The sequence below is a fragment of the Strongylocentrotus purpuratus genome, unplaced genomic scaffold, assembly GCF_000002235.5.
Source record: "Strongylocentrotus purpuratus isolate Spur 01 unplaced genomic scaffold, Spur_5.0 spur5_scaffold_9, whole genome shotgun sequence".
Taxonomy (NCBI): domain Eukaryota; kingdom Metazoa; phylum Echinodermata; class Echinoidea; order Camarodonta; family Strongylocentrotidae; genus Strongylocentrotus; species Strongylocentrotus purpuratus.
The window spans coordinates 28,730,430-28,758,168 of record NW_022145615.1 but is presented as its reverse complement, the minus strand read 5'-3'; the positions used below and the strand labels follow the sequence as shown (position 1 = coordinate 28,758,168).

Genomic DNA, 27,739 nt, shown 5'->3' with positions numbered 1-27,739 from the left:
GGTCAAAAAGAGTTCAACCGATCTTGGATTTTTTTTTCTTCTTTTTTTTCTTCAATGTATGTGAAAGAATGTGTAGTTTTCTCTCGAGTTTCATCATGCGTGGGATCTGTGGGTGCTGGGGTTCCTGCAGCAACCCTGTACATGGATTTTCTTCAGTGGGTGCATATAACTCGTGGACTTCACATTGTAAACCTTCAAATGATGAATTATCATCGAGTCCCCCACCCCCCCCCCCTTCCCTCATTATTTTAGAAAGAAACCAAAGAGAACTTTTAAGAGAAAAAGAGAAAGGAAAGGAAAAAATGGTAGCTAGGCCTAAACAAAAACAAGAGGCAAGATAAAAGAAAACAAGATTGAAGATATGGTATCAATATTATCTTGCTCCTTTCCCTTTTTCTTTTGTCTTCTTTTCATTTCAATTTTCTTGCAATTTATTTCTTTCTTCCTTGGTATCTATTCCGTATTCTTTATTTCTTCCATTCATTTATTATTTATATATATTTTACTTTTTAACTTTGTTATTCTTCTTTCTAATCCCATTTTTCTTTCTTCCTTTTCTTCCTTATGCAGTTAAGTGAGCATAGATCATAGAAATAATTTAAGTGCAATACACAAGTATTTTATTTTTGATAAATGTCTGTATGTAGGCCTATTCTTGTTATCTATTTTATACAGTTTATAATACTGTATCACATATTCAATACCATAATGCAACCTCTGCTTGTAATATTTAAAAAGCAAACCTAGAACTGATTATTTACCAATTCATGAAAAGAACTAGACTCCCATTAATCTCAGAAAAGTAAGCCTAGGCTACTCACAAATTGCCTATCAAGACTCTTACTTGAAATATATGCTATATATCTTGTCTACCGGTACTGACATTTTGGCATTTACTAGTAATTAAACACAGCATTTATGACTGTATTATCTAAATGACCATGACATTGCTTTTCTATGTCATATTATAGGCCTGCCATTAATTCAGCGTACTTGTTACACACGATATTCGATGCTGCGCATGCCTCGATCATACATGAATATTCAAGAGAATCGAGACTTTCCCCGGCCCTGCCTAATGAATATTCATGATAAAACAGGAATCCGGGCTCGCCGTGGTACGAAAAAATAAGACGCGGCCCGGTGGCGTCTTATTTTTTCGTACCACGGCGAGCCCGGATTCCTGTTTTATCATGAATATTCATTAGGCAGGGCCGGGGAAAGTCTCGATTCTCTTGAATATTCATGTATGATCGAGGCATGCGCAGCATCGAATATCGTGTGTAACAAGTACGCTGAATTAATGGCAGGCCTATAATATGACATAGAAAAGCAATGTCATGGTCATTTAGATAATACAGTCATAAATGCTGTGTTTAATTACTAGTAAATGCCAAAATGTCAGTACCGGTAGACAAGATATATAGCATATATTTCAAGTAAGAGTCTTGATAGGCAATTTGTGAGTAGCCTAGGCTTACTTTTCTGAGATTAATGGGAGTCTAGTTCTTTTCATGAATTGGTAAATAATCAGTTCTAGGTTTGCTTTTTAAATATTACAAGCAGAGGTTGCATTATGGTATTGAATATGTGATACAGTATTATAAACTGTATAAAATAGATAACAAGAATAGGCCTACATACAGACATTTATCAAAAATAAAATACTTGTGTATTGCACTTAAATTATTTCTATGATCTATGCTCACTTAACTGCATAAGGAAGAAAAGGAAGAAAGAAAAATGGGATTAGAAAGAAGAATAACAAAGTTAAAAAGTAAAATATATATAAATAATAAATGAATGGAAGAAATAAAGAATACGGAATAGATACCAAGGAAGAAAGAAATAAATTGCAAGAAAATTGAAATGAAAAGAAGACAAAAGAAAAAGGGAAAGGAGCAAGATAATATTGATACCATATCTTCAATCTTGTTTTCTTTTATCTTGCCTCTTGTTTTTGTTTAGGCCTAGCTACCATTTTTTCCTTTCCTTTCTCTTTTTCTCTTAAAAGTTCTCTTTGGTTTCTTTCTAAAATAATGAGGGAAGGGGGGGGGGGTGGGGGACTCGATGATAATTCATCATTTGAAGGTTTACAATGTGAAGTCCACGAGTTATATGCACCCACTGAAGAAAATCCATGTACAGGGTTGCTGCAGGAACCCCAGCACCCACAGATCCCACGCATGATGAAACTCGAGAGAAAACTACACATTCTTTCACATACATTGAAGAAAAAAAAGAAGAAAAAAAAATCCAAGATCGGTTGAACTCTTTTTGACCCCTCCCCAGGACGTCGATCAATTACATGTATATGCCCCCCCCCCCCCCCCAAACTCTGGCTACGGCCCTGGCGGTAATTAACCACTATTCAAATCTGACAGGTGCCCCTTTTTCTTCAACAAATGCCCCTTTAACTTCATAATAAGTGCCACTGTTCCATTTTCATAAGTGCCCCTTGTGATATCTGATAAAAGCCCTTTCATTTTTTTTAACTTTGACACGCGTCCCCTTAAACTTTCTAACAAGTGCCCTTTTACCTTTTGATATGTGCCCCTTTCCCTGTTTAATAGGAGCCCCAACCCCAACCCTTTCTCATAAATGCCCCTTTGACACATGCCCCCTTTTCCTTTTTTTATAATTCCCCTTTTCTCTCTTTCTCTGTCTTTCAAAAACTATCTTCTGCAAAGGTTTGTTCTCTTGACTGAGCAACCTGTTGCAATTCCTTTCTGTCTCACTTTCAGTCGTACTTGTTGCCACTCATTTGCATTCACTCGTTATCAACTACCATCAACCATTCCATATTCACTCCATTACTGTCCACATTTCAATTTCATTCTCTTCACTCTCCCTTTTTGCAGCCTTTCCAGGAGCTTTGCTAGAAGTAGAACATTTTTAATGTAGAGGCCAGAGAAACCGGAAAGTATGTTAATCATTTTATTCAAATACCTAACTTGAAAAAAAGGAAAGTGAAACATTGTTTAATTACAATATATTGACATAATTTTGTTAAAGAAAAAATTTGAATTTAACACTGGAAATTTGTAATTGGTTTGCCAGCCCCCCCCCCCCCCCCCTCCAAAAAAAAAAAACACACTCAAAACACAACAGTGGTACCAGGGTTTTTGTTAGGAGGCCCATGTACTGTATAATTTTTATTATTAAGAATAGTTTTCTCTTTTTTATTAATTTGACATTGGCATACCGTAAATTTCACCAGGAACCCCCCCCCCCCCTCCCGACACTGCCATTACTTCTACCAACAGTAATGCTATAATTCAAAATTTCACTTTCTAAATCCTTCTAATATAAACATATAATCATATTTGTACAGAGGATAAGATAAGAGGATAGCAAGCCCCCCCCCCCCCCCCCACTCCCTGTTTTCTTTAGTTGGGAAGCATCGAAACATGATTCTATGAAAGCTACCAGTTTGGATACGAAAGGCAATGAGGATTAGCAGTTTCCATATTTAATGCATTTAGAGTGTTGTCTTTCAAACCTTCTTACATACAATACTTGAAGTAGCAATAATTTCATAATCTACAAAACTTCCCATACAGAAGTCCATAGAGGTAAATGAATTTTAACATGTATAATTATAATCAAAATATCATTGATTAATTCAATCTTTGATATAGACTGATAGACCTTTATCAATCAAATTTTAAAGAGAATCTTTCTGCCCAGTCCTCAGTTTCATCCTATAAGATGGTAGTTGACATTGTTAGAATTTTAATGTTTATTCGTTGAGGATTAGTTATCTTTAATAATTTGAAAGTCGACAAGATGATAAACTTCATTAGCTTTATTGAATGTAGTATTCTACAAACATATAATACAAATAACAAATAAATATCATGTAAATATTCCAGTTTAAACCCATCTCTATTGTCCTCTTTCATTATATGAGGGTGGCATCTTTAAGACGTAGTTTCGTGTAGATACCTTCTGCATCCATCACTAAAGTTGTAGCCTAGTTTTCAGAAAAAAATATAACCCAAGTCTGTTGAATGAAATAAAATAAAAAATAACATATGACTAAATAACATGACACCCTGATATACTCAGAAAAAGGAAGAACTGAAATTCACTTGGGGTTCTAGTGGGCAAACCTAAACTATTTTTTGTACAAGACTAGTTTAAATACTGACCGCATCTTAAATTATTACTGATGATCCCATTAAGACGATAGGCCTGCTGGAGCTCGGATCAGACAAGGTATGAAATAAGTAATACAATGTAATACAACTCGTGCTCATACCGGTAATTGAATAATACTCGGTTAAGTATGGGACATAAAATGACCAAACAACTTTGACCAGCGAATGTACTGGAAATAATGCTACTGAAACATACGTAATGTAGACTTATATTTTATCTATATTGACATTTAATTTTTAATCTAAATTACAATTGTGATATTAAGTCAATTATTCTTTTACAAGTCAACTGACAATGAAAAATATCTGTTTCAGATCTATAATTTTCTCCATGACATTTGTTCCACAAAAATTTATTGGGGGTACCTTCATGTATATTAGCACACTTGCTCGTATGAAGTGTAGTAGGCCCGCATCTCTAGATAGGATCCCGTCAACATCTGTTCTTTGTTCCTCTCCTGAGTTTGCAAACCAGAATGCCTTCATCATCCACTGTAGAGAGGCATCATCCTACATGAGAGAAAACAAAGTAGGTACATGTACTTCAATTAAAAACTGATACTGATGGATACATATCAACCATAATACATCCTATAAACAGACTTTTATCAATCTTATTTTGTGTTCTTCTTCATCTTCATTGCTCAAGAAGTGAAAGTACCCCTTACAAAAAAAAAAATGAGGGGTCCTGTGTATACCCTACATGTAGTGCTTACAATGTGCATTTGATATGGCTCTTCTAAACACAGGACCTCCTGTAAATAAGGACAAATTTTCCTTTGTAAACATAGAAAGAAAAGACATCAATATTTGTATACTAGGTGCAGAACGAGAATAAAATATACCCTCCACTATATATGCTTGTAATGTCAACTTAGTTCCATTTCCTTTTGAGTGAATTAATAGGTGGTCGTTTAATATGTGTGTGCTAAATAACCTGATAACTGTACCTGCATGGGACTTTCTGCTTCATCTTGCAAATATAAGAGATGTTGTAATGTCCTCCTTCCAGCTCTTCAGTTTCAATCTTTTGGAACAAAAAGAAGAAGAAAATCAATACGACAATCAAGGCATCCCTTTTTTTTGTCATGGTTGGCCTTAATTTTAATATGGTGTGGAAATCAACATTCCTATTTAATGAACCACAGTACAAAGTAAAACTAAATGGAAGATTTAACTTGTGCATCAAACAGTGGTTTCTATGGCCTATGAACACGAAGCAGTACTAAGTAGAATTAGTTTATTATAACAAGAAGAGGTGGACTACATACCATATAAGCAGAGGCGGCGCTCCGAGAGGGGGGGGGGGGCAGAGTGCCCTCCCATTTGGTCAAGTACCCTAAAAGTGCCCCTGTTTTCATAGGAAAAGTGCCCCTTTTTACATAGGAAAGTGCCCCTTTTACTCTGACAAGTGCCCCTATTAAGTTTTTAAAGTGCCCCTTCCCCTTTTAATAACTACCCCTTTTAACTTGGATAAGCGCACCTTATACCTTCACATGTGCTCCCTTTCATTTTTAATAAGTGCCCCTTTTTCTTATAAGTGCCCCCATTTAAAAATAGGCCCTTTCCCTTCTCATAAATGCCCCTTTTCATCTGTGAAAATAGTTCCTTTTCATTCTCTTAAGTGCCCCTTTTCATCTCTTGTAAATGACCCTATTCACTTCTGAGAGATACTTGTTTTAATTTGACAAGCACCCCTTCCCCTCCTAGTCAGTACTCTTTTCATCTCTTATAAATGCCCCTTTTATTTTGACATGTCCTCCTTTTCCTTCCTATATAAAGCCTTTTTTCCTTATAAGCACCCTTACCCCTTATCATAATTACCGGTACCACTTTTCGTCTTTGATAAGTGCCCCGTTTATTTAAACATGTGCCACTTTTTCTTTTTAATAAGAGCCACTTCCCCTTCTCATTACCCTTTTAACAATGATATGTACCCTATTTCCTTTCTTGTAAAGAACCTATCCCTTTTTCATAAATGCCCCTTTTCACTGCTTATAAATGCCCCCTATCAAAATCTGATGGGTGCCTCTTTTCCGTCGACAAATGCCCATGTTCTTATCATCCCTGGTGCATGCCTCTTTGTTTAGGTGTAAGAAGTGCCCCATTTTCACCTCTGATAATTAGCCTTTGTACTTTGACACATGCTTCTTTTCTTTTCTGATAAGTGTCTTAACCCTTTCGATAAGTGTCCCCTTTTCCTCTCATCATTAAACGTGTCCCTAATTTCAAGCGACTAAAAGCAATTTCCCACAAAGCTCGCTCGCTACGCTTGCCCATCGTTATAGATGTTATAATTATGTAACTTATCACAGATCTATTCAGTCTTCCGTTATGAGATTGTGCTTATATAACCCCATCAGGATTGGGTTTTCCTCTTTATAAGATGTAATTTTTCGCACTGCAAGCCAAAAACTGCAAAATATGATACTTAAGCAATATCTTAAATGCTGTATTAAGAGAAACAAATATTGAAATCATCCCTGATAATGTAATCACAAAATAGGGGTATATACCAATGTCAAAAAAATGGTATATTTTCCCTCTGAAGGTGCCCTTTTTTCAAGAAAGTGCCCTTTTTGTTGGTGCCCCCCCCCCCCCCACTTTGGAAGTTGCTCCGCCCAAAGGCTCCACCGCCTCTGCGTATAAGTAAACATAATTGTCGACTACCCTAGGGTTCTTCTCTTATACAACGTCCAACAAAAAATAGATTTATCAAATGAACTGCACACTTTGGAGAAGAAAAAATCTTTAATATAGGTCTAGATCTAGAAAAGTTATGACAACTTGACAAGCACACTGGACACACACAACATCTGAACATTAAATAAATGAATCCTAGGTCTAGTTTGTTTGTTTTTGAATATTTTTATTAATAAGTTCCAGGTTTACGTCTAAATGAAATATGGTTTGGAGCCGTTTGATTATCCATGGTCACAAACAATTTTGGTCTAAAAGTTGACACGCACCAATGATGCAACTGAGCGAACGGATAGCACTTAGTCTTAGTAATACTAGTATAGCCAATAGAGTCGACATCTACTAAAGATATAAACAAGAATTAACCCTCTTGGATTATTAAAGAAATCATACTTCATAGATTATTTTAAGGTGTAACATTGGTGAATTAGATTCACGATGACGATCAAATTTGGAATAAAACCTGATCAGAAAGTTTTATCTTGATGCAGATGAGCACCGAAATTCCCCAACGTGGGCCTGCCGGAACCCCGGGGCTCTAAAGGGTGACATGAAGGCAAAGCGCAGTCAAACTACTTCACGACGATGAAAATCAAAGTGCAATTTCAAGAGAAATATTTTCCTAGCCTTTTCCTCACAAATCTGTTGAGAACAGTCTCAAAATGTAAAGAAATTACAGTAGATCACGAATTACAGCTTTTTCAAATTAATGACTAAATTCTCTTAATCTACTGATATTTCAATCAATTACTCACCCATATGCATTCTCCGTGAACTAAATCTTCTCACTTTGTGCGAGTATAGCGCGCGTCGTGCATTCCCACCTCGATATGAATATTTAAGAGAATCGAGACTTTCCCCGACCCTGCCTAATGAATATTCATGATAAAACAGGAATCCGGCCTCGCCGTGGTACGAAAAAATAAGACGCGGCCCGGTGGTGCACCTTCCTCACACTATGAATAAAATACGAATTAACAACCCCATATAGGACTAGATGAGGGGTCAGGTCCGCCCCCCCCCCCACTCAATTATTTAGGGTACGCATATATGCTTGTTCCCTCTTTTTGAAAGCACCCCCTATCTGAGACTGCCAATATTTCCGAACCCCCCCCCCCCCCTTTCGCGGGCATTTTGCGGGCTTTTCCTGCCTTGGAAACCCCCCTAATTCAGGAAAAATGCTCAATGTACCCCCGTAAATTCGGAATAATTTCTCAGGAGTCCAAAGAGATGAGAGAAAAAAAAGAAAAAACACCCCCTTTTTAAAGAAATCTCCGGGTAAAAAGTCAAATACACCCCTTTTTTTTTCAATTCTCGGGCCGGACTTTGTCGCACGAAAAGTACCCATTTACCGGACATTTTGGCAACACGCATGCGGTCAATCCGACCTCTGAGTGGGGGGGGGGGGGGGGGGCGGGGGTCAGGTACATAAAGAGAACGGCCCCTGATTTTCCTGGCCCCTCTCCTTCAAACCTTGGTCTCTCCGGTTTTCTCTTGTTTCTTTCTTGTTTCTTCCATTTCACTCTGTTTAGAGCAATTGCTGGTAATAATCCACCACAAAATGTCTTTAGATATCCGTTGTTGACCATCGTGTCACCAATGATGCAAATTCTAGACTGAGTTTGTTAACCAGGAAATCCAACCTAATTATCAGGGACCCGGGGGACCCGGGCCGCCGGGTAGGCCTCAGATTTGGTTTTCACCGGGGGTGTGCCGCTGAAGCCTCGCAACCCCTACCCTTTTTTAAGGGTCATTTTGGCGGATTTTTTTTTCTCGAAGTAAAGCCCAATCTCAAAATTTTCGGGTGTTTGCATGGCAAAAACCCTGAAAATGTTCAAAATGTTCAAAGTTTTGAAAAAGCGGACCAATATTTAGGGGTATATTTTGTTAAAAATGGGGCCATGTTTAGGGATTTTGGGGAAAACTGAAGTAACCCATTAAAGCGGCACACCCGTACCCCTGTATATCTTAATATGTGAGTAGGCTACCCCCCCCCCCCCCGATCAGGGAGCCTCCTGCTAAAATGAAGTTGGACGAAAAATAAGAACATTATGCATTTGTAATGGGCTCTCATGGCTGAAACGTATAATGTGGTGTAAAGTGGCGGACAACTTTCTTATTTGAACCAAAATGAACCATAATTTTCTTAATTTCCCCCAAAAATGTATGACCCAGGAGAGTCTATACCTATAATGATACAATATCCATAACATGTTTTGAGTAATGCCGGAATGGAGAACGCCCTTTGGAGAAATACAGAGATAAATTATATTTTGTACACGACAAAGGGGCCCGGGGGGGGGGGGGGGGTACTCAGATTTGGTTTTGAGGGGGCTGTGCCGCTGAAACCTCTGACCCATATTTAGGGGTATTTTTTTTTTAATGGGACCCATATGGTTTAGGGATTTTTGTGTGGGGGGGGGAGGGGTAAGAGGACATTTAAAAAAAAAAATTTTGGTCCCAAAAATTTCGCAACGACTCAGCCAGCCGCTGAATAAAAGCACATTTTTTTGTTGGTGTGTGTCTCAAAATTTGAAAAATTGGCCGATCGATATTTCGTTCCGTTGGGAGGGGGGGGGGGAGGGTCAGCTTTTTGGGTCACCCATTACCACATTTTTTTATTTTTTTTATTTTTGTAATAGTTATTTTTTTTATATTTTAAAACAAAAACAAAGGGGGATTTCCTCAAAAACACTACATATAAAACGCTCAACCCCCCCCCCTGCGTACGCGCCTTTCTGTATATAGTCATAATTATGTTAATGATTTATTTTATGATGTATTTTTTTCTCTAATGTGTATGGTTTATCATCATGAGTATGAGAATCCCTCGATCGGTAGAACAATTGTGCTGATATGGCCAAGCTGAGCAGGAGGATCCTTCCAAAATTATTTTGTCATCATAATGTTATTTATATATGTTTTTATCTTCGGTAAATAAAATCAATCAATCAAATCAATTGGGCCAGTCACACCTCCCCCCCCCCCCCACGCGGAGTGCCCCCGTAGTTACAATAAGGTTGCTCCTTTCCGCATTCCTACATTCAGACAATGGCTGTTTATCGTTGGGGAAGAAGACATTTACAAATTATTGGGAAAAAACAAACAAAGAAAAAACAAGATAGATGGAAACCACGAGACCACAATAGTATTATCCATTTACTTTTGCGTCGCACCGTCTGGCTTTAGCAAACATAGATTTAACGATGAACAAATAAATAAAAAGATAAATGTATAAATAACTGAACAAAATAAATACCCCCTCCCCCAACCCCCAACAAATAAATAAATATAGGGGGACTTTTTGAAGACAGAAAGAGAAAGACATTCCCCAAATCATGCCAGGATGCAAACATAAATATTCATAATAGTTTAAAGAAAACATGTTTAACAAATTGCACTCAGTTACCAAAGAGTCAAGGATCGTTCTCCTGGCTCTCATTATGGAAACAATTTTAAACAATTCAATCCCTTATGGTGATGTTGAACAAGGAGTTATATCATATATTACAATCTTGCTATCTCTCAGAAATAAGACATGTGGAGTGGTTTTTCTTTTCACCTCGCTCTATTTGAAATTTCACTTATGATGTACACATTTTTCACAAGTTAAACAGATCAAAATTAATTGTAGGGGCATACTGCACAAAATACGCGTAGGTGAGCGTGCAGGGACTGATGTGGGGGAGGGGTGGTGGGGGCGGGGAGCCTGGGGGGGGGGGGGGGGGAGGGGTGTGGCACGTGGCCGCATGGTGGCCGTTACGCTCACATCCTTCCTAACTCTGCTTGACAAAACATCCAAACTGTAATGAAATTTTCATTTCGGCATCAGAGGGGTGGGCATCTGCTCAAAATTAGGGAAATGTGAAGAATTGAGGCGTATATTCTAAAATGCTAAACCGCGGATACTGTAGATGGAGCCAAATTCATATTATTGTCTGTTATTGGCGAAGTGCCACTAACAAAATATGCCCCCCCCCCCAGATTTCTAGACTTAGATTTGAATAAAATGCTCGTGGAACTTGGAAGAACTTTGGACTAAAAAAGCAACAGAATCATTACAATCATTATTTCCCATTTTTCATGGACTTCAAGACAGCATAAGCGCCAACTCACGTTTTGTCTCACGCATAGCGCATGCAAGTTCAAGAGCATCTAGCGCAGATCCGGTTGACACACACTGATGCAGTTGCACAATACGGTTTTTGTATGTGGAATTTTGACGTCCACTGAAATTTATACGGACATTTTCACTTTTGCCAAAGGATGTTACTGCGGGAGAGCAACATGGCGACAGTTTTAAGTACGGACGAAGAAAAGGTAAGATTTTGAGTTTATTCTGGAGATTGATATGTAGTTTGAAAGAGAGAGAAGTAGAGTAGAAAATTTAGTTGCCGGTAAACTTGATATTATGCACGGAAAGGCGTCATGAATGGTGTAGTAGACCGAAATGTGCAGTGTTTACACGTGAGTGGCGGAAGTTCCGTATGCCTTTTGCACGCAATATAGGTTTCATGTGTACGGTATGCGTATGTGGGCTTCAGTCGGAGGGCTCGGCGAATGCACTGCGTTGTCTCGCGATAGGCTTCCGCCATGGCGGCTCGTGCCCACGGAAGCCGAGGCGATGGCGACCCTTTGGTAGTACTTACATAATAAATTGTCTGGTATGGGGAACAATTTAGTAAAACTGACATTTGTCAACCTTCCCCATACACAGTCTCACATACGGTAGATCTAAGCCTTGCCACATGCACAAGGCAGGGGGAATTAACAAGCAGCCTAGTTTTAGGGAGGCCAATGCCCAAATCTAACTTTTTAATTACTAGGTAATTTGTTTATACTAAAACTAAGATTAAAAGAAAGCATTTACTTTCACTAAGAAAATCCACCCATCTGCCGACTCCATAGGTTCCATCAAATAGGAGATATCCAGCTGGTTTGTAGCCATTTCCTTCTACGCCTTTCCGTACGTAAGAGCCTTGAAACAATTATATTTCATGTCGCAAAGTTACGTTCATAATTAGACAGGCCCGAGGGACAAAGTTCATGATGAAGTTTAAAACTTCGCGCGAAAGTGCAATCACTCAACAGCGGCTAGCCTTGAATCGGTCGCACACGTACACACCTTCTTCTTCTTAGTTGTTCCCTCCACCGACACAGGCAAGCCCCGATGCAGGCTGAAGTCCAGCCATCAATGTGCGAACGATTACATCTTCTACTACTACGAGCCGAAGACGATGGTTCAAAAAAGGAAAGAAATATATATAATTCATTGATATTTACCTTAGATGTGTATTCCAATAATTTGATTTCCTCATGAGTATTCCTTATTATCAACGATCGAGAAGTTACGAGGTCCAATTAAAATCCATCTTGCAGCGAACACAATCATAGCGCACATCCATGCATGCAACGTACGTGTACTAATATTTCTCTCACTCTCTCTCTCTCTCTCTCCCTTTCGCTATACGTAACATACACACTCACTAACCATGTATCATACAACACACAGCTTCAAATCATGGCTTTCATTTAACCCTGTAAACGATCATCGGATCGGCCGCCGATACCGATCCGATCAGGGGTGATCGGACAATAATTTCCGATCGCCGATCAATTAAAAAAATCGGAAAAAAATCGGCAGAATTTTTTTTTTTTTTTTTTTTTTTTAATGCCGAAAATTTTCAAGTTTTTGGCTATCAAATGCTCTTAAAAAATTCATGGCTGGGATTATTTTGTCATTTGGAGTTGTTGTAGACCATGTTTGTTGATATTTAGTGCCTTTTCGTGACTTTGAATTTAAATGTTGGTCTAAAAGCAGAGGCAAAACATGCGGGCCGCCATCTTGGATTATCAATGTAGGTATTTTTTTTTTTTTAATGACGAAAAGTTTCAAGTTTTTGGCTATCAAATGCTCAAAAAAAATTCATGGCTGGGATTATTTTGTCATTTAGAGTTGTTGTAGACCATGTTTGTTGATATTTTGTGCCTTTTCATGACTTCGAAGTTAATAATTATTGGTCTAAGAGCAGAGGCAAAACATGCGATTGGATCTTGGATTATAATGTAGGTATGCATTATAATCCAAGATGGCGGCCCACATGTTTTGCCTCTGCTTTTAGACCAATAATTATTAATTTCAAAGTCATGAAAAGGCACTAAATATCAACAAACCTGGTCTACAACAACTCTAAATGACAAAATAATCCAAGCCATGAATTTTTTTAAAGCATTTGATAGCCAAAAACTTGAAAATTTTCGTCATTAAAAAAAAAAAAAAAATACCTACATTGATAATCCAAGATGGCGGCCCGCATGTTTTGCCTCTGCTCTTAGACCAACATTATTAATTTCAAAGTCATGAAAAGGCACAAAATATCAACAAACATGGTCTACAACAACTCTAAATGACAAAATAATCCCAGCCATGAAGTTTTTTAAGCATTTGATAGCCAAAAACTTGAAAATTTTCGTCATTTAAAAAAAAAAAAAAAAAAAAAAAAAAAAAAAAAAAAAAAATCGGCCGATTTTTTTTGTCGCTCTTCCGATCCGATACCGATCAAAGGTGCGAGGGTGTCGCTCCGATCTTCCGATCCGATCAGAGCCCCAACTTACAGGGTTACTTTCATTTCAATTCTCAATTGGAGTATAGACTGCTCACGTAGACTTTTTTTTTTACTGAAATATCTTTTTTAACACTTCTCATACATTACTGCACGACACTCGTATCTAGTGCTGTGAGAATAAGGTACTAGGGTCTATAAATAAGACTACGCTTTGGGCACGATCTGACCGGAGCTCAGATTATGTCGCAATACCCTTTATTTTTGGCGCGAACAATGACGTCACTGTTCACTGTTTTCCTTCTCATTTTGAGATGGATGTAGCTATAGGGCTCAAACCAACGCAAGATTGACAGAAACATCGTACTCTATCTACTTTCGAATGTTCAGTTTGTAAAAATCTGTATTTAAAAAGATATAATCTTTTTTCTTTATATTTTCTAGTTGTTAGAAGTGGCAATTGTGAACATCTGAAATGTTGATCTCTATCAAAAGTTCTTTACTCAGAACGGATCCCATATTTTTAGGGTCTACCTTCTGCCAATGAGAAGGTTTTTAGTGAGCAAACCTCTACGCCCTCTAGGATTTTCTTAGTCGGTGGTGCGAGTGCGTCAAGGTCGTCTGCAACCACAATTATTGGATTAAAAAACGTCAAAATCTGCAAGATTGTCAACAAATGGTGAAAGACTGTTACAGATCCGTGATTATAGGTATGTTGTGAAATGTATAATTGTATTTTCTTTTCATATTTTCTTCAATTTTTATTTTTACATCATTTTTTTCCCTTTGCTAATTTTTTGAAGTGGGCGACGAGCGCACAAATCGTAGGTGTAGAAGCCTTACGCCCGGGCATTGGCCTCCCTACTAGTTTTGCCGCAATCTGGGAAACAGTTTGGCCTTCCCCTGGCCTTGGGCCTTTTTTTTGTTGGGTCATCCATTGGATCGTCTTTGTAAAAATAAGTATCATCCACATTTTCTTTGCTGACAGTTCTGATTTCCGATTCGTGCATTAGTGATGCGAAAAAACGGGTTCCGCAATGATTTTCTTCATGCATTTTTTCATTGATTTTGTAGTTGTACAAACGTACAGAGACTTTCACATCATGAGCAATAAATCCTCTGGAAGACGGACAGCCCATACAAAGTAGACGATGAACGGCGGACTGGGGGTATTTTATTACACAGAATCTGTTTTTCGCAGTGCCAGCGCGCGGATCGGAAACCAGAAACCTCCAGAGCGCAAAAAAAAATGTCTGCAAAATGCGTACAATCATTATTTTTAGGACGTATTTTGTCCACGTATATACGAGAATATCCTTGTTTAATATGCGGACGATCCTCATAGTCATACTCGGACCAGCTGATGATATTGATATTACTTTAATTGGCACCCATATCCCTTTGTAATCGCCCCTTCCATCACCATCTAACCACACATCTAACACACTTCCTTTGGAGTTTGCCAGTGGACTCTTCTTTTTTTTCATACAAAGTTGCCAATTTGATGTACATGTAGATCTACATGTTTGATGGTGATTATTGCATGATTAGGCATGTTGGGCCTTTGGCTTAATTTTTAAAGTGGAGTTCTTGTCCAGGGAATAATTTTCCTCAAATTTTTTGATTAGCAATTTCAGCTGATGGATAAATATTTCAAATGAAATTCTGTACATTTCTATGGAAGAAAACTGCTACACAAAAGATATTTTGTATAGCAGTCATGCAAAAATGCATAGCAAATTGCGATGCGATACCAGGAAAATTATTCCCTGTTGTCATGCAATTTTATTGTTTTAAACTTTAAAGAAATTGTCTGGAAGAGGTGTTCTTATCTACCTGGTAGGCACAATGCTACAAGGAATAGTGCACATACATTTACCTGTACATGCATGTACATGTATGATGTACATGTACATTTAGACCCCAAATTTTAAAGGGCAAGTCCACTCCAAAAATAACTTACTTACAATAGAAGCAGAGAAATCAGACAAACCAATCAAAAAAGGTTTGAGCAAAATCGGATAACTACTTCATAACTAATAAGAAAGTTATGATTTTTTGAAAAAGTATGTAAAACCATGGAACAATGGAAATCACTACACAAATTGCCAATTTGGTTATTACCTTCCATTAGTTTTATTCCCCCAAACCATGTCTTTTCCAGGTTCCATGATTTCTATCATATTGCGTTCATGACATTTCAAAAGACTATTTTCTGAATATTGTATACATTCATAATGATAATTATTGATTTTCATATAAATAGTTTATCAAAATTCACATTTTTCATGATTTAACTCAAAAAATTACTCCATGTTAGTGCATCTACATAAAAACATATTACTATCAATCTAACTTGGATGCTGGTGTGAAGAAATAAAATTCTTAGGGGGAAAATATGAAATTTGTATTATCATTATAAAGAAAACAATTAGTGGATAGTGAGGCAATGACATCCCAGACTCATGAGTGAGTTGCCAATTTGTCTTGTGATTTTCAAAGTTTTTCATGTCATCAAAAAATCATAACTTTCTTATTAGTTATCAGATTTTGCTTAAACTTCTTTCGATTGGTTTGTCTGATTTTTCTGCTTCTATTGAAAGTAAGTTATTTTTGGAGTGGACTTGCCCTTTAACTCCAGGCTCTGATCCCCACAAATGTTTAATTTAAGCAAAGCCATTAAATATGAACCTACCCCTCATATTTCATTGCAGTACCACTGCAATAAAACAAAGTTTATAATCTAGTAGCACCTTGTCTTATCACTCTTATGATATTCAATCCTCAAGGCAAGGCAGTGGAAGCTCTTTCTTTATGACCCCTTGCTACCTCGCGCTAATGAAGATCGTGTTGTTGTAATTTGTAACAGTACTCTCCGTAGTCTCTACGTCTGGAAGCACATTTACCTGTACATGGTTATATTATACTGTAAATGTAGTCGATGGAGAACGTCATACTATAGAATGCCGGGGCTGACTGGTATGTTCATTGCAATAATACAGTGTACCAGCAAATATGAGGGGATTCAGTGAAACTTGATATGATATGAAATGCTCCTTTTAGGATATTTCCCAGGTTAATTGTAGTGTGTTATTTTGACAAAAACGATTTTTCGTGTGTAATAACTTTATTTATTTTTATTTGTTTTTGTTGGGGGGGGGGGGGGGTTAAGAAATGGTCACCCTGGTGGTATTCATACATGTACATGTATGTAGGGAGAAGTGAAAGGAAAAGCAAAGTTAATTTGGACAAAAAGGGGACAAAAAGTTAGTGTGTACCCCGGTATAGCCCTGATGTAGGTATTGTCGTACATGTATGAGGTGTATTTTGCTCATCAATAAATCCATTACTATGCATACCTTTTATCATTCTGCATATATTCCCTATTAGACGTTAGATCATTTCATGACTTGATATATTTGAAAAAAAGAAAAGAATGTCAGATTTGATTCATGGTATTTCTTCATTTGAATATGTGAATAATCTTTCAGCAATAAATATAAAAGAATTTGTTGTATGAAATGTGTACTGCCTGCTACATGTACATGTACATATCAAAAACGAATGAAGTAGCTACCATCAAAACAGTCATTATGATAAACGTATAAAGCCTTAAAAAATGTGAATATTCTGCTCTGTGCGTGTTTGCAGTTACTCATCCCTTTCCCCTGTTCTAGATAACAGTGCTGGGTTTGTAGAAATGGACTTGGGTATGGCACAAACAACATCCAAACAGGAAGGGAAGGAAGTTGAACATCCGGTACCCAGTCTGTTAACTGATATGTGCTGCTCACAGTTAATGGCTCACTTACATTTATGTCATAAAACATGATCGCTGTGAGTCAAACCTTTTTCGACCCAGAATCGGTGTAATTTAAGCCAGTGTTGTTGGGATACGAGTGCACTGTCATTTGCATGTATACGTGTGGTATGTTGCCAAGTAGTGCTGTCAACCGAGCCGAGATGAACCGGGAATCCTGGCTGTTTCAGCCTCAGACAGGGTACTGGGGAAGGTTCTGAGATCATTTCACTCGGGCTGTATCGCTGTAAAATTGTGAATACAATTGCACTGTTATCTAATTTATTGTACTATTTACCTGAAAAAATAATGCTTGTCATATCTTGTTCATGAAATAAAACCTGTAGGAGAAAGAAAACATCAACATTCATCGCTCAGAAAAACATAACGCTCAAGAAAATACAAATGTTGGTATTGTTTTAAAAGTACATACATGTACATTGAGCTATTGGGAGGGGACCTTTGGTTTCAGAGTTGCCAATTTGTGTTTGATTGATCGCACCTTCAAAAATTTGTATCATTCTTAATTTTAATAGGTTTTTGCTCAAACTTTCACTGACCTGTTTCTCTCTTTTTTCTGCTTCTATTAATTCCAACTTGATTTCAGGGTGGACTTCCCCTTGAAGAGAGAGTTGTCAACGATTCCCTGTTCATTGAAACAAGTGTGATTTCATTTCACACTACATTTGACAGAAGAATTCATCCTAGATCATATTAGAAAACCCCATCATCTTTGGCTGTTAGTTCAGTAGTCTTTCTATTCAGACGCCCTTTAATTGTTAAATACAGTTCATGTACATGTACATATAATTATACCAGAGACGAATGCAGGTTACTTGAAGCTTGTACATGGGATGACATACACAAGGGCTCTGTTTTTAATTCAATTTTCTGGTGTTGAATTCTAGTGTGAATGTTGCCAAGCTTAAAACTTGCACATTTTCATGATATTACATGTCACATGTACACTGCACTAGCCTTCTCAATTGAAAGTGAAACCTACAAAATTTATTCTTAAAAACTTATTCATATAAATGATGATCATCGATCATATCCAGGAATTTCCAATAAAACAAGAAATTAACAAAATGAGGATTATTGAGAATTTAATGAGCAATATTGGTGCCTTGGCACGAGCATCTGGTGAAGTTGCTATGGAAACCATTGTCATTTTTCATGGAGCTTTGTTAAATTTCAGGGACAAAGTCCCAATTCCTGTTCACGTATTTCAGTGTTTTTTTTACCTTGTTAGCAAACAAATACATGTAATAACTTCTGATACAGTAAGTCATTAATTGCTATTTTTCAAAGTCCTTTTAGATATGAAATATTTAAGACACATTCATGTGCATGTACCTGTTTGATGTACATGTAGGACCCTATAGCCTTTCGGATTTCCTTACATATCTTCTTTTGCATATTGCTATACTGTAAACCTGCATTTTGATAGAAATGAAAAAGAAAAGAAAAGAAAAAGAAGAAAGAATTGACTGTCATTCTACTGTAGATGTTCATGTAAAGCTGAAAATGAGAATTTGTTTGGCAGTATTGTGATATCATTGCCGCGTCATATTTCTGATCAATGCGCTTGACGTCCCTCGAGACATGGAATCATCATCATCAGCTGCCTGCCATAGATGCTGGGCGATGACTAAAGCATCCAGATGACAAGTGCTTCCTTGAGAATATCCATCCTCATCCTCGCAATGGGACAATTGTCCAACGCCAATTTCCCATCCCCGCCAGCGCCGTTAACAGACGTTCATGTCTGGAATTGGTGGCATAACTGGGGTGTGTGGTATTTGCATTCTTACGATAGCGATAGGATGTTTGAGATGTGAATTAGTGTGCACCTTGCTTCAAAGGTGCGGTGGTAGGGTAGACGGCAGACTGGACTGGCAATTGATACCGCTAGCGCGATGATGTTCCTGCTTGGGGAATGGGTAACATTAGTATGAGAGAGAGAGAGGCATCCAGATGCAAAGTGAGCATCACAATGGAGATGGAGACTACAGGCTTGAGAAATGAACAGATGTTAAAATTATGTTGAAGAGAAATTGATGTAAAGCAGTGGTCATTGTACACAACTACACATACATGTAGTATGGTTGATCTACAGGCTGTATGCCTTAAAATATCCCTGTAATTTAGTCGAAAATTTGAAAAGATCAACCAGAGAGAGAGAGAGAGAGAGAGATAGAAACAATTATGTAAATAAACCTAATAGTTGAAGTTCTGTATGTACTTGATCTCTTGTTATGACTGTTTACCTATTAAATTCTACATGCACATCTACAAAGTACACAACATAAAATGTACATGCAAACATGTACTTGTCATAACTAAGACTTGTTTTGGGAAAATGATGTTTAGTTTTCCATGTACACCAAACTGCCATGTGATGTGATATAAAATCATATTTAAAATTTCATACTGAAGAAAAGGCAAACAAAGATTTCACATACAGTACATGTTCGTGTACATTGGGTATCAAGGCTTTTATCAGTCGAGCCTCATCTTGGAAAGGGGGGTGGGGGGGGCGGGGTGGTGTAGGAGAGGCTACCTACAGTACATGTATCTGCTACATGTACAGTATGCTGGTGAAGATTGCTCCTGGGTTATCTTTTTCTCAGACTTGTGAAATGCACGTAGGTGGGTGAAATTGAGAGTGGTCCATGTGTGTGCTTCGCCTCATTATGTGTGCAGAATGCGCATCTCAAGACGTTTACTCGGAAACGGCCGAGGCCAAATTTGCTCAGGGTAGAATGAACAGCCAAGAAAATAGAAGAAGAAATGATGATGAAACCCCCCCCCCCCCACCCAATTAAAAAGAAGGTATTTGTCATATATGAGTACTGCTACGTGACACTACATATTTATTGATTTATTATTTCATAAATATCATTTTGACATATTTTAATGACATTTATGTATGAGGAACTGAAATACCATACCAGTATTATACATTACGTACACATGTAACATGCAGAACAGCAAAAGGGATGCCAGCTAATTTTCTCCATTTTATTTTTGTCTGAAGAATTATTCAAAGTGATGGTTTTTGTGGTTGAAAGAATTATGGAGCTCTGGAAAAGGATATTGAAATGAATAAGACTTTATTGCGCTGTATGTCATTAACCCAACTTTATGTACATGTAGCTGTGGTATTCTGTTGCCGTATGTTATATTCTATTGCCCTTTATCTCTATTACATGTAGAATTGGCATGCTGTAGAAAATGTTAAGAATCCATCAAAATAATGTGAAGAATGTACATAAATCTTGGAAGTATTATGAATTAATTCATAAGAATGAGTGAAAGGAAATTGAATTGTGTCGCAAAAGAAATGAAACAATTTAAAAACCTTTCCTTTGGTTATACAGTGTACAATGTACCATATGGAAAGAGTAGAGATGAAAACTTTCAGAAGGGTCTATATTATTTTAAGAAAATAAAAATAGAGAAAGATGAACAACAAATCAAGAGGAAGATGGACAAAAGGAGAGGATGAAAGAAGAAAAGTGGTACAAAAATGTTTTGATGGTGGGGGAAAAGAGGAGGGGACAGGAACATTGATGAAGAAATGCGGATGAGAGGTGATAAATGCAGAGGCATGAAAATTGATACCGATGCTGACAGTAAGACATTGATTTTGCATCACTCACCCCGTTTGGAGTGTGGAGATGAAGATTTAGAGATGGATGGAAGAGTTTGGATGAATCATCCTGTAATTGGCTTTACGGATCATTTGATTAGCACATCGCCCAGTTACTAACTTACTCCATCATATTTTCATGGCAGACCTGCATGTAGAAGGCCTTTAAAGGCAGGGAATGTTATTAATACCAAAATACCAAATGCATTGCTCTTTCATTTTTTTGAAGGAAGTGTCCTGCATTTTAATAGTCAGATTTTGTTGATGGTTTAGAAAACAAGAATCAATGAGGGGTTTTTTTTCCGTCAAGAAATCTTATCAAAATTTATTCATGTACATGTATGGCCATAAAAACACACATGATAACAAGTATTTATGAGCACATTGCAAATAGACTAGATGAAAATGTTTACATTCACTTCCAAATTTGTTTCACACAGGAATACATTTCAAGCATTTGCGGATATGGTTTGATATACATGTACATATTTATTTTGGGGGAATAAGTATTTTCTTTCAACGAAAGACCCTCCTTTTGAATTAACTGTAAGTTGCTTTCAATGTACATGTACTATGTGTACGTCTACATTATCTAGCCTATCGTAGATTTTGCTGAACACTAATATTTAATGATACTAATGATAATAATAATAATAATGATAATGATAATGATAATAATGATAATAATAATAATAATAATGATTAAAATAGCATTTATAAAACACTTAATAATGATATTTCTTAGCGCTTTACTTAATTATCACCCTGGCATACATTAATACATCAATCACTATTCAGGCCAACAACATGTTTGCAATCAGGAATTTGGTAGGTATCATCTCAATTCTCATCAATTTATTTTTGGCACAAAACATTCATGTCTTTCAATGTGTGAAAAGTATTTTATACGAAACACATGTGACATCCATTTCCTGTTTACCACAGCCACCACCATAAAGAAATCTATAGATTTATCAAATTATGACAAATTAAAATGTGACATGTGCATACATGTATGTCCAATATAGAGATACAATGATGAGCTAAATGTACATTTGTGGAAAGGGCAAGCAGATCCATGAAAAGAATTTAATTTGACAAGAAGTAAAGAAAAAATAAACACTCCTCTTAATTCTCAGAACCTAGTAGTGGATCAATGTTTGATTGGATATGATGTATTAATGCATGACAAGGTAATATTTGAATCACTTCTAATCGGATGGGGGCCTAGCAGAGCTGAGCGAGTAAGATCGAGATTTCACTCTCCAAATCCGTTCTGTCACTTCAAGTACAGACTTCCTCTGAGCTTGAAGTATGGCTAACAGCAATATGCTAACCATCATTCAGAGTGACTCTACAAAAACATCCCTTGTGAATGGAAAGGATTTTCCTCACTTTGATATCAGCTTTGGACAAACCTCCTTGCATTTTCTTCTTGTGGGTTTATGTAAGTTGCACATGTGCTACATGCATTAGGCAGGCCTACGATGTATAACATGTGCATGCACACAATTATGGTTTATGTTTTACCGATAGTAGCAAAACAAATAACAATACAATTTACATGTATTGAAGGGTGGCTGCTTATATTCACATTACTCACATTACTCACATTGGCCCCTTTACATAGGCAATTATTTAGTTATCTACAAACAATTATTTGTATAAAAGAATATTAGTATTCTTGTTATTTAGCATCAACTTGCATCTTTGCATTTGCATGCCTATTTTACTTTAATACAGTACCGTATGTGTATTTATCACCACAGCAATAATTTAAAGCAAATACACATTGTATGCCCCCTAGAAGGACTAAACCAGAAGCGCAACTACAGTTGTAGCTCCAGAAATACACTTTCTATTAAAGTTTTGATATTTTTGTTTAATATACATGAAAAACATGTTTCCCATACATGGTCTAAATTATAAATAGTGATTGGTTATTAAACCTTATCAATATTTACATGTTCTATCTTTGCTTTCACATAAAAGACCGGATGTTATGTTCATGTTTGTACCAGACACATGACAACATGTAATATCACAAGTCGATTGCCCTCAGGAGGGAGCTCTGCAGTAGTCACCATACAGACAATACACAAGTTGTCTCAATTACAATTTTCAGATAATTCCTGCTACAATGTGTAATGTACCTCTTAATCTGTACAAGAAAAACTAGGCTGGATATCGAGGGGTAAATGTGATACCACTGTACTGTAGGCAAAATATGAATCATTCTCTTGATTTGATCAACAAGCCAAACTGTAATTTATATCCTTCATGCTGCCTCAGGCAGTTGTGATAGAAGTACTGTTTCAGTTTGGATGTTTTTACTGAATGTTTTATTGTCAACCAAGATCATTTCGGAAATTCAATAATTTTGTGTGTGATATGTAATCAGAAGAAAAAGAAATTATGACAGTCCGAGCAAAACTGTCAAGTGCCCCATTTTCGTTTGAATTGTACATGTACTTATTGTAAAGTCTTGCAAGGTCAAAGCATGGTCGATATTTTCAATATTGTTGTAAATTCACCTTTTTTGGTGGTGATCGTGGGGTTAGTACATACTGAATGCAAAGTGGTGACTATACCATACAAATTCTACAATGTAGCTTTGTGTTTGTCTTAAGCTGTAGCTAAGGCGTAATATCTGCTTTCTTGACCTTTATGAAATGATGGTTTGTATTGCACTTGTCAAAATAACATTTTGAGAATTGGAAGGGAGAAAGAGAGAGAGAGAGAGAAGAAAAAAACGACTGAATAATTATTATGAAAGGACCCTCACACTTTATATTTATGACAATGTGTGAAACTGAAATATATTGGCAAGAGCTGTTTTCATTTTAGAAAATACACCAAAATACACTGTACTTCATATCTATCCTATACACCTTCTTGTATATGTATGTGAAAAGGTAAATCAGAAAATCAGAAAAATATTGAAATGAACAGATAAATTAAGCCTCAAGAGGATATATTCCTGTAAAAGACCTGTATACGTACGGTACATGTACATGTATGTAAGGCACAGCAGATCTACGTACATATGTGACCATGTACAATGTAGAGTAGGCCTGTCATGTGGCTAGTCATCTCCTAATTTCTAATCTTGACATTAAATCTAACATAACCTTTTTCATACCGAGGTCTCCATGCTGTCGTGAGTCATAAACTCTGCCATATCCAAATTGGTACTCAGTTGGATAACGCATGGCAGTGCATTCCTCATGCTTTTAAGCTAATGTAGGCCTCCAAAGCAAATATACTTCATTGTAGCCGGGCTGCCTGTAATGAAACCATTCATAAATCTGCTGTGATTCATAATTTGTTTACTCTGTGCTGAGATAGTCATCCACTTAAAGCTTCTGTGACAGTTTTGATCGAATATAATCCTATTTAGCTGATAGAGGACTAGCTCTACCTCTCTGATGAGATTCTAATATCATAATCACCCACACAAGGGCATATGGAAGCAAATAGCATGTTGCCCACATATACATGTAATTGCACGTATTAGAACTTGTTACATTACCAGTATTACAAAGTATAATGCTCAGCCATACATGTTTGTATATATTCCCATGCTGCCTACCTATGAAAATGCATGAATTTTCAAATAGTTCATCTCTGAAAATTTAAGGGACTGAGTCAGTGCCAGGCTGCAGATAGCCATTACAAATTTATTGTAATTTGTTTTTCCTTTTATCCAATTTCACCTGGCAGTTACAAAATGAAAAAGACTGCATCATTGATCTATTGATTTAAAGAATCTGAACTGGTTAAAATAACCAAGTAATAAATAATGATTCATAGTTCATATAAGGATATATGAAACACTCGCACTATGGCATACAAATGGAACATACCAATGATAATCATTATTGATGATATTATTGAAATTAGTGTAAATTTTGGAATTCAAGCCCATTTAAAGCAATTTTATTTTTTGATAATTCCTACATCTACACTGTTCATTCTTAGAATTGTGCAGGATCCTGAATGGTAAATTTACATTGTAAGTCTAAGACCTGAATGGCTTTTATTCTCACAGTCATTAAATGGCCAGACCAGTCAACCATTTTAAATGAAGGATTGCCATCTGCGCAAGTGTTTTAATTTACTTGCCTGTTATCACCCTTCTTGCTGCCTTAAACATGCAGTGAGGACAAGTACTTGTCGATTTATACATGTAGGTCAGCGGCCAGCATGTTTAATGGATGTGGAATACCCGTAAGGCTGAACCAATTTGTACTTTCTATTTTAAATAGTGCAAGGTCTCCTGTAGCCATCCGTGCAGAGGATGTGCTTCCTGCATGAGAAAGCAGGCATATTTTATAAACTTCCCACTAAAATGCATTTACTGAAATGAAAGAAAAAACAATAAAAAACACTTGTTTTTTTGTTTCCCTCTACCTCTAGATGCGTACCCACCTTTTCTATTTCCCTACCCATTCCCAAATCACCCCTTTCCCCTTCTCCCATTCTATTTCTCCTTTTCTCTCTCATTTTCTGCATCTCTCTGTCTGTCTGTCTGTCTTTCTTTCTTTCTCTCATCTTATTTTCCTGTTGTCAATGCCTTTCAAAATGTCTTTTTAAATCAGCCCATGAAGGCTGTCTCTCTCTCTCTCTCTCTCTATCTGTCTGTCTTTCTTTCTTTCTCTCATCTTACTTTGCCCTTGTCAATGCCATTCAAAATGTCTTTACAAATCAGCTATCAGTCCACGAAATTTGTGGGAAGATGAAAATGAAAGAAATATTCATCCTCCGAAATAGTTGTCCTCTGACGCCCCACCTTGATAAGACCACATGCCTCAACCACACTATCCACAAAGCATACAGAATAGGTCTGCCGTCTCCATGAAACCCACCTGAGGAGAGGAAGGAAGGAAGGAAAGCCCACATCCAGTGGTTTAATACATATACATCTAGCCTCTTGCCCTCTTCACACAAGGGGAAATTTATTCCAAACTCGTCTTTTGAAATGTAAAGCAGCTGCATCAAAGACTTGGAACAGCATCCCTCTTTCCATAAGGGAAATTACCTGTCATGCCACCTTCAAAAGATCCCTCAAAACTTACCCTTTCCCCGGTGATCTATTTTATCTACTTCCTGTGAGACATTTTTTGTTCTCTAGGCTCTTTTCATATGTTTGTATTTGTAAGCGCTATGGTACTTATTGTTTTTAGCACTCCTAAATATTTGATATCATAAAGAATCACTTGTAGTGAAAGGGGAGTAGACATGGGAAAAGGTATAGTACATTGTATGAAGAAACATATAAATTACTAATCAAACTAGTTTAGTAGAGGTCAGTTGAAGTGACTTCTGACTTCATGAACATGAAATCATCTGTGCACACATTTGATAAGCCCCACCACGTTACACGGTTTGATACAAATGATGCTCAGATGAAAAGGGGATCCTGATTCTTTATCGATTTTTTTTTGTTCAAAACAATGCTCAAACCACTGTTTCACTTTATGACATTTTGTTTTATGACATTCAAACGAGAAGGAAAATAAATCATTAATAATTATACCTATACAATGAATTACGGTAGTCTGAAGGAGGGGGGGGGGGGGAGGGGTTGATGGGGTAAGCATCCTTGTACAGTGTATGCTTTGACGTAGTATTTGCACTTGCAGAGAGTTGTGGCTTAGTAGTTTTTTTCCCCATTTCTCTGGAACACTATAGTAATGCTACTTTTAGAACTGAACGCTGTGTGATTTCATTGTGTTTGCTACATGATTTCTGAGAAAAAGAATGGTGATCTGTAATGGTTATCCAAATTGTGTCAATCTTGTGAAAAGAATTGGATCCTGGCCTATATACAATAGTCATGTAGATTGTAAGGCAACATGTACATAGGCAAAATGTACATTGTATGGTCTTACTAACTGTTGGCAATTCATGTACAGTGTATTACAATTAGATCACCCCCTAACAGCCATATTCCAATTCTCATTTTCCAACTACATGGACATGTACAGGTATAAAAGAAGCAGTTGTGATAGGAAGGCTTTTCTCATCCCCCCTATAACCCTTGAAGGTTGTTTCTTAAATTGTCCCAAATGATTCAGCCAAGTTTTATAAAGTATTTTATGCAAAAATATTTCCATAATTTCCACCTCAGCAAGACATTCATTGAAGGTAAACAGAAGAATGTCTTTAACAAAATTCAGTGGACTTGTGTCAATTGAGAAACTATCTATTTTCCACCGACTTGACATGTATATGTCAGATTTTATTAGAGGAATAAGTAGTTGAATTTATACTTACATGTACTTACTTACTTACTTACTTGGTATACTTGGTAGATTAGCCCTCTTTTCCTAAGGGAAGGGCTCTCAGTTGACTCAGATTGGAGTTAGAAACTATTGAGTAACTCATGAGTTCCAAGTATCATGACTTCATTCGTGGTAATTCTAGGATTGCAAAATAGATGCGAAACTAAACAAAGAAAGGGGGTGGGGTCATAATTGGGAATTGGACTATTTCTAGATGTAAGTATAGACATGCTCCAAAGTAATAATGGATTTATTAATCACCTTCCAATATAAATTTAATTTGAGGTTAATTTGAGTCTATCTATATGGCTTAATATCCAGAACAATAGTCTTATTTAGAACAAGGGAAAACACTGCGCTTAGTCATACTCGTATGAGTAAAGGCCTTTTGTTCACAGCTTTATTCCGAAATGAAATTTCCCACAAACTCACGTAAGCGTGAAATATTAACCGTTAGAGCTCGGCCAGGGTTAATACTTGATGACATTTCAATCTGGTGCGTGAATGCATGAACCAGTCACTGTGATCCTTGGCCGTCCGTGGAAGGAAGCCCTTTCTCATCAGCAGCGACC

The 27,739-nt window shown here is 37.0% G+C and overlaps 1 protein-coding gene and 1 long non-coding RNA gene across 3 annotated transcripts in view; one reads left to right on the top strand and one right to left on the bottom strand.

Annotated features, from left to right (window-relative positions):
• Positions 1-3,948: 3,948 nt before the first annotated feature.
• On the bottom strand, positions 3,949-7,784 carry LOC115920774. 2 transcript variants are annotated; one of them, XR_004062540.1, is made up of 4 exons: positions 7,619-7,784; positions 5,114-5,190; positions 4,530-4,673; positions 3,949-4,006 (listed from the first exon to the last, which is right to left on the bottom strand). It is a non-coding gene; the product is annotated as an uncharacterized LOC115920774 (long non-coding RNA). The 2 variants fall into 2 exon arrangements; XR_004062539.1 differs by lacking the exon at positions 3,949-4,006 and having other exon boundaries at positions 4,073-4,673.
• Positions 7,785-11,060: 3,276 nt separating this feature from the next.
• LOC764213 (tyrosine-protein phosphatase non-receptor type 9) overlaps positions 11,061-27,739 on the top strand; it is a 77,982-nt gene continuing 61,303 nt past the window's right edge. Inside the window, exon 1 of the mRNA XM_030976327.1 lies at positions 11,061-11,183. Coding sequence (XP_030832187.1) covers positions 11,130-11,183 — 54 coding nt within the window. The 5' untranslated portion in view covers positions 11,061-11,129. The remainder of the gene's footprint in view (positions 11,184-27,739) is intronic.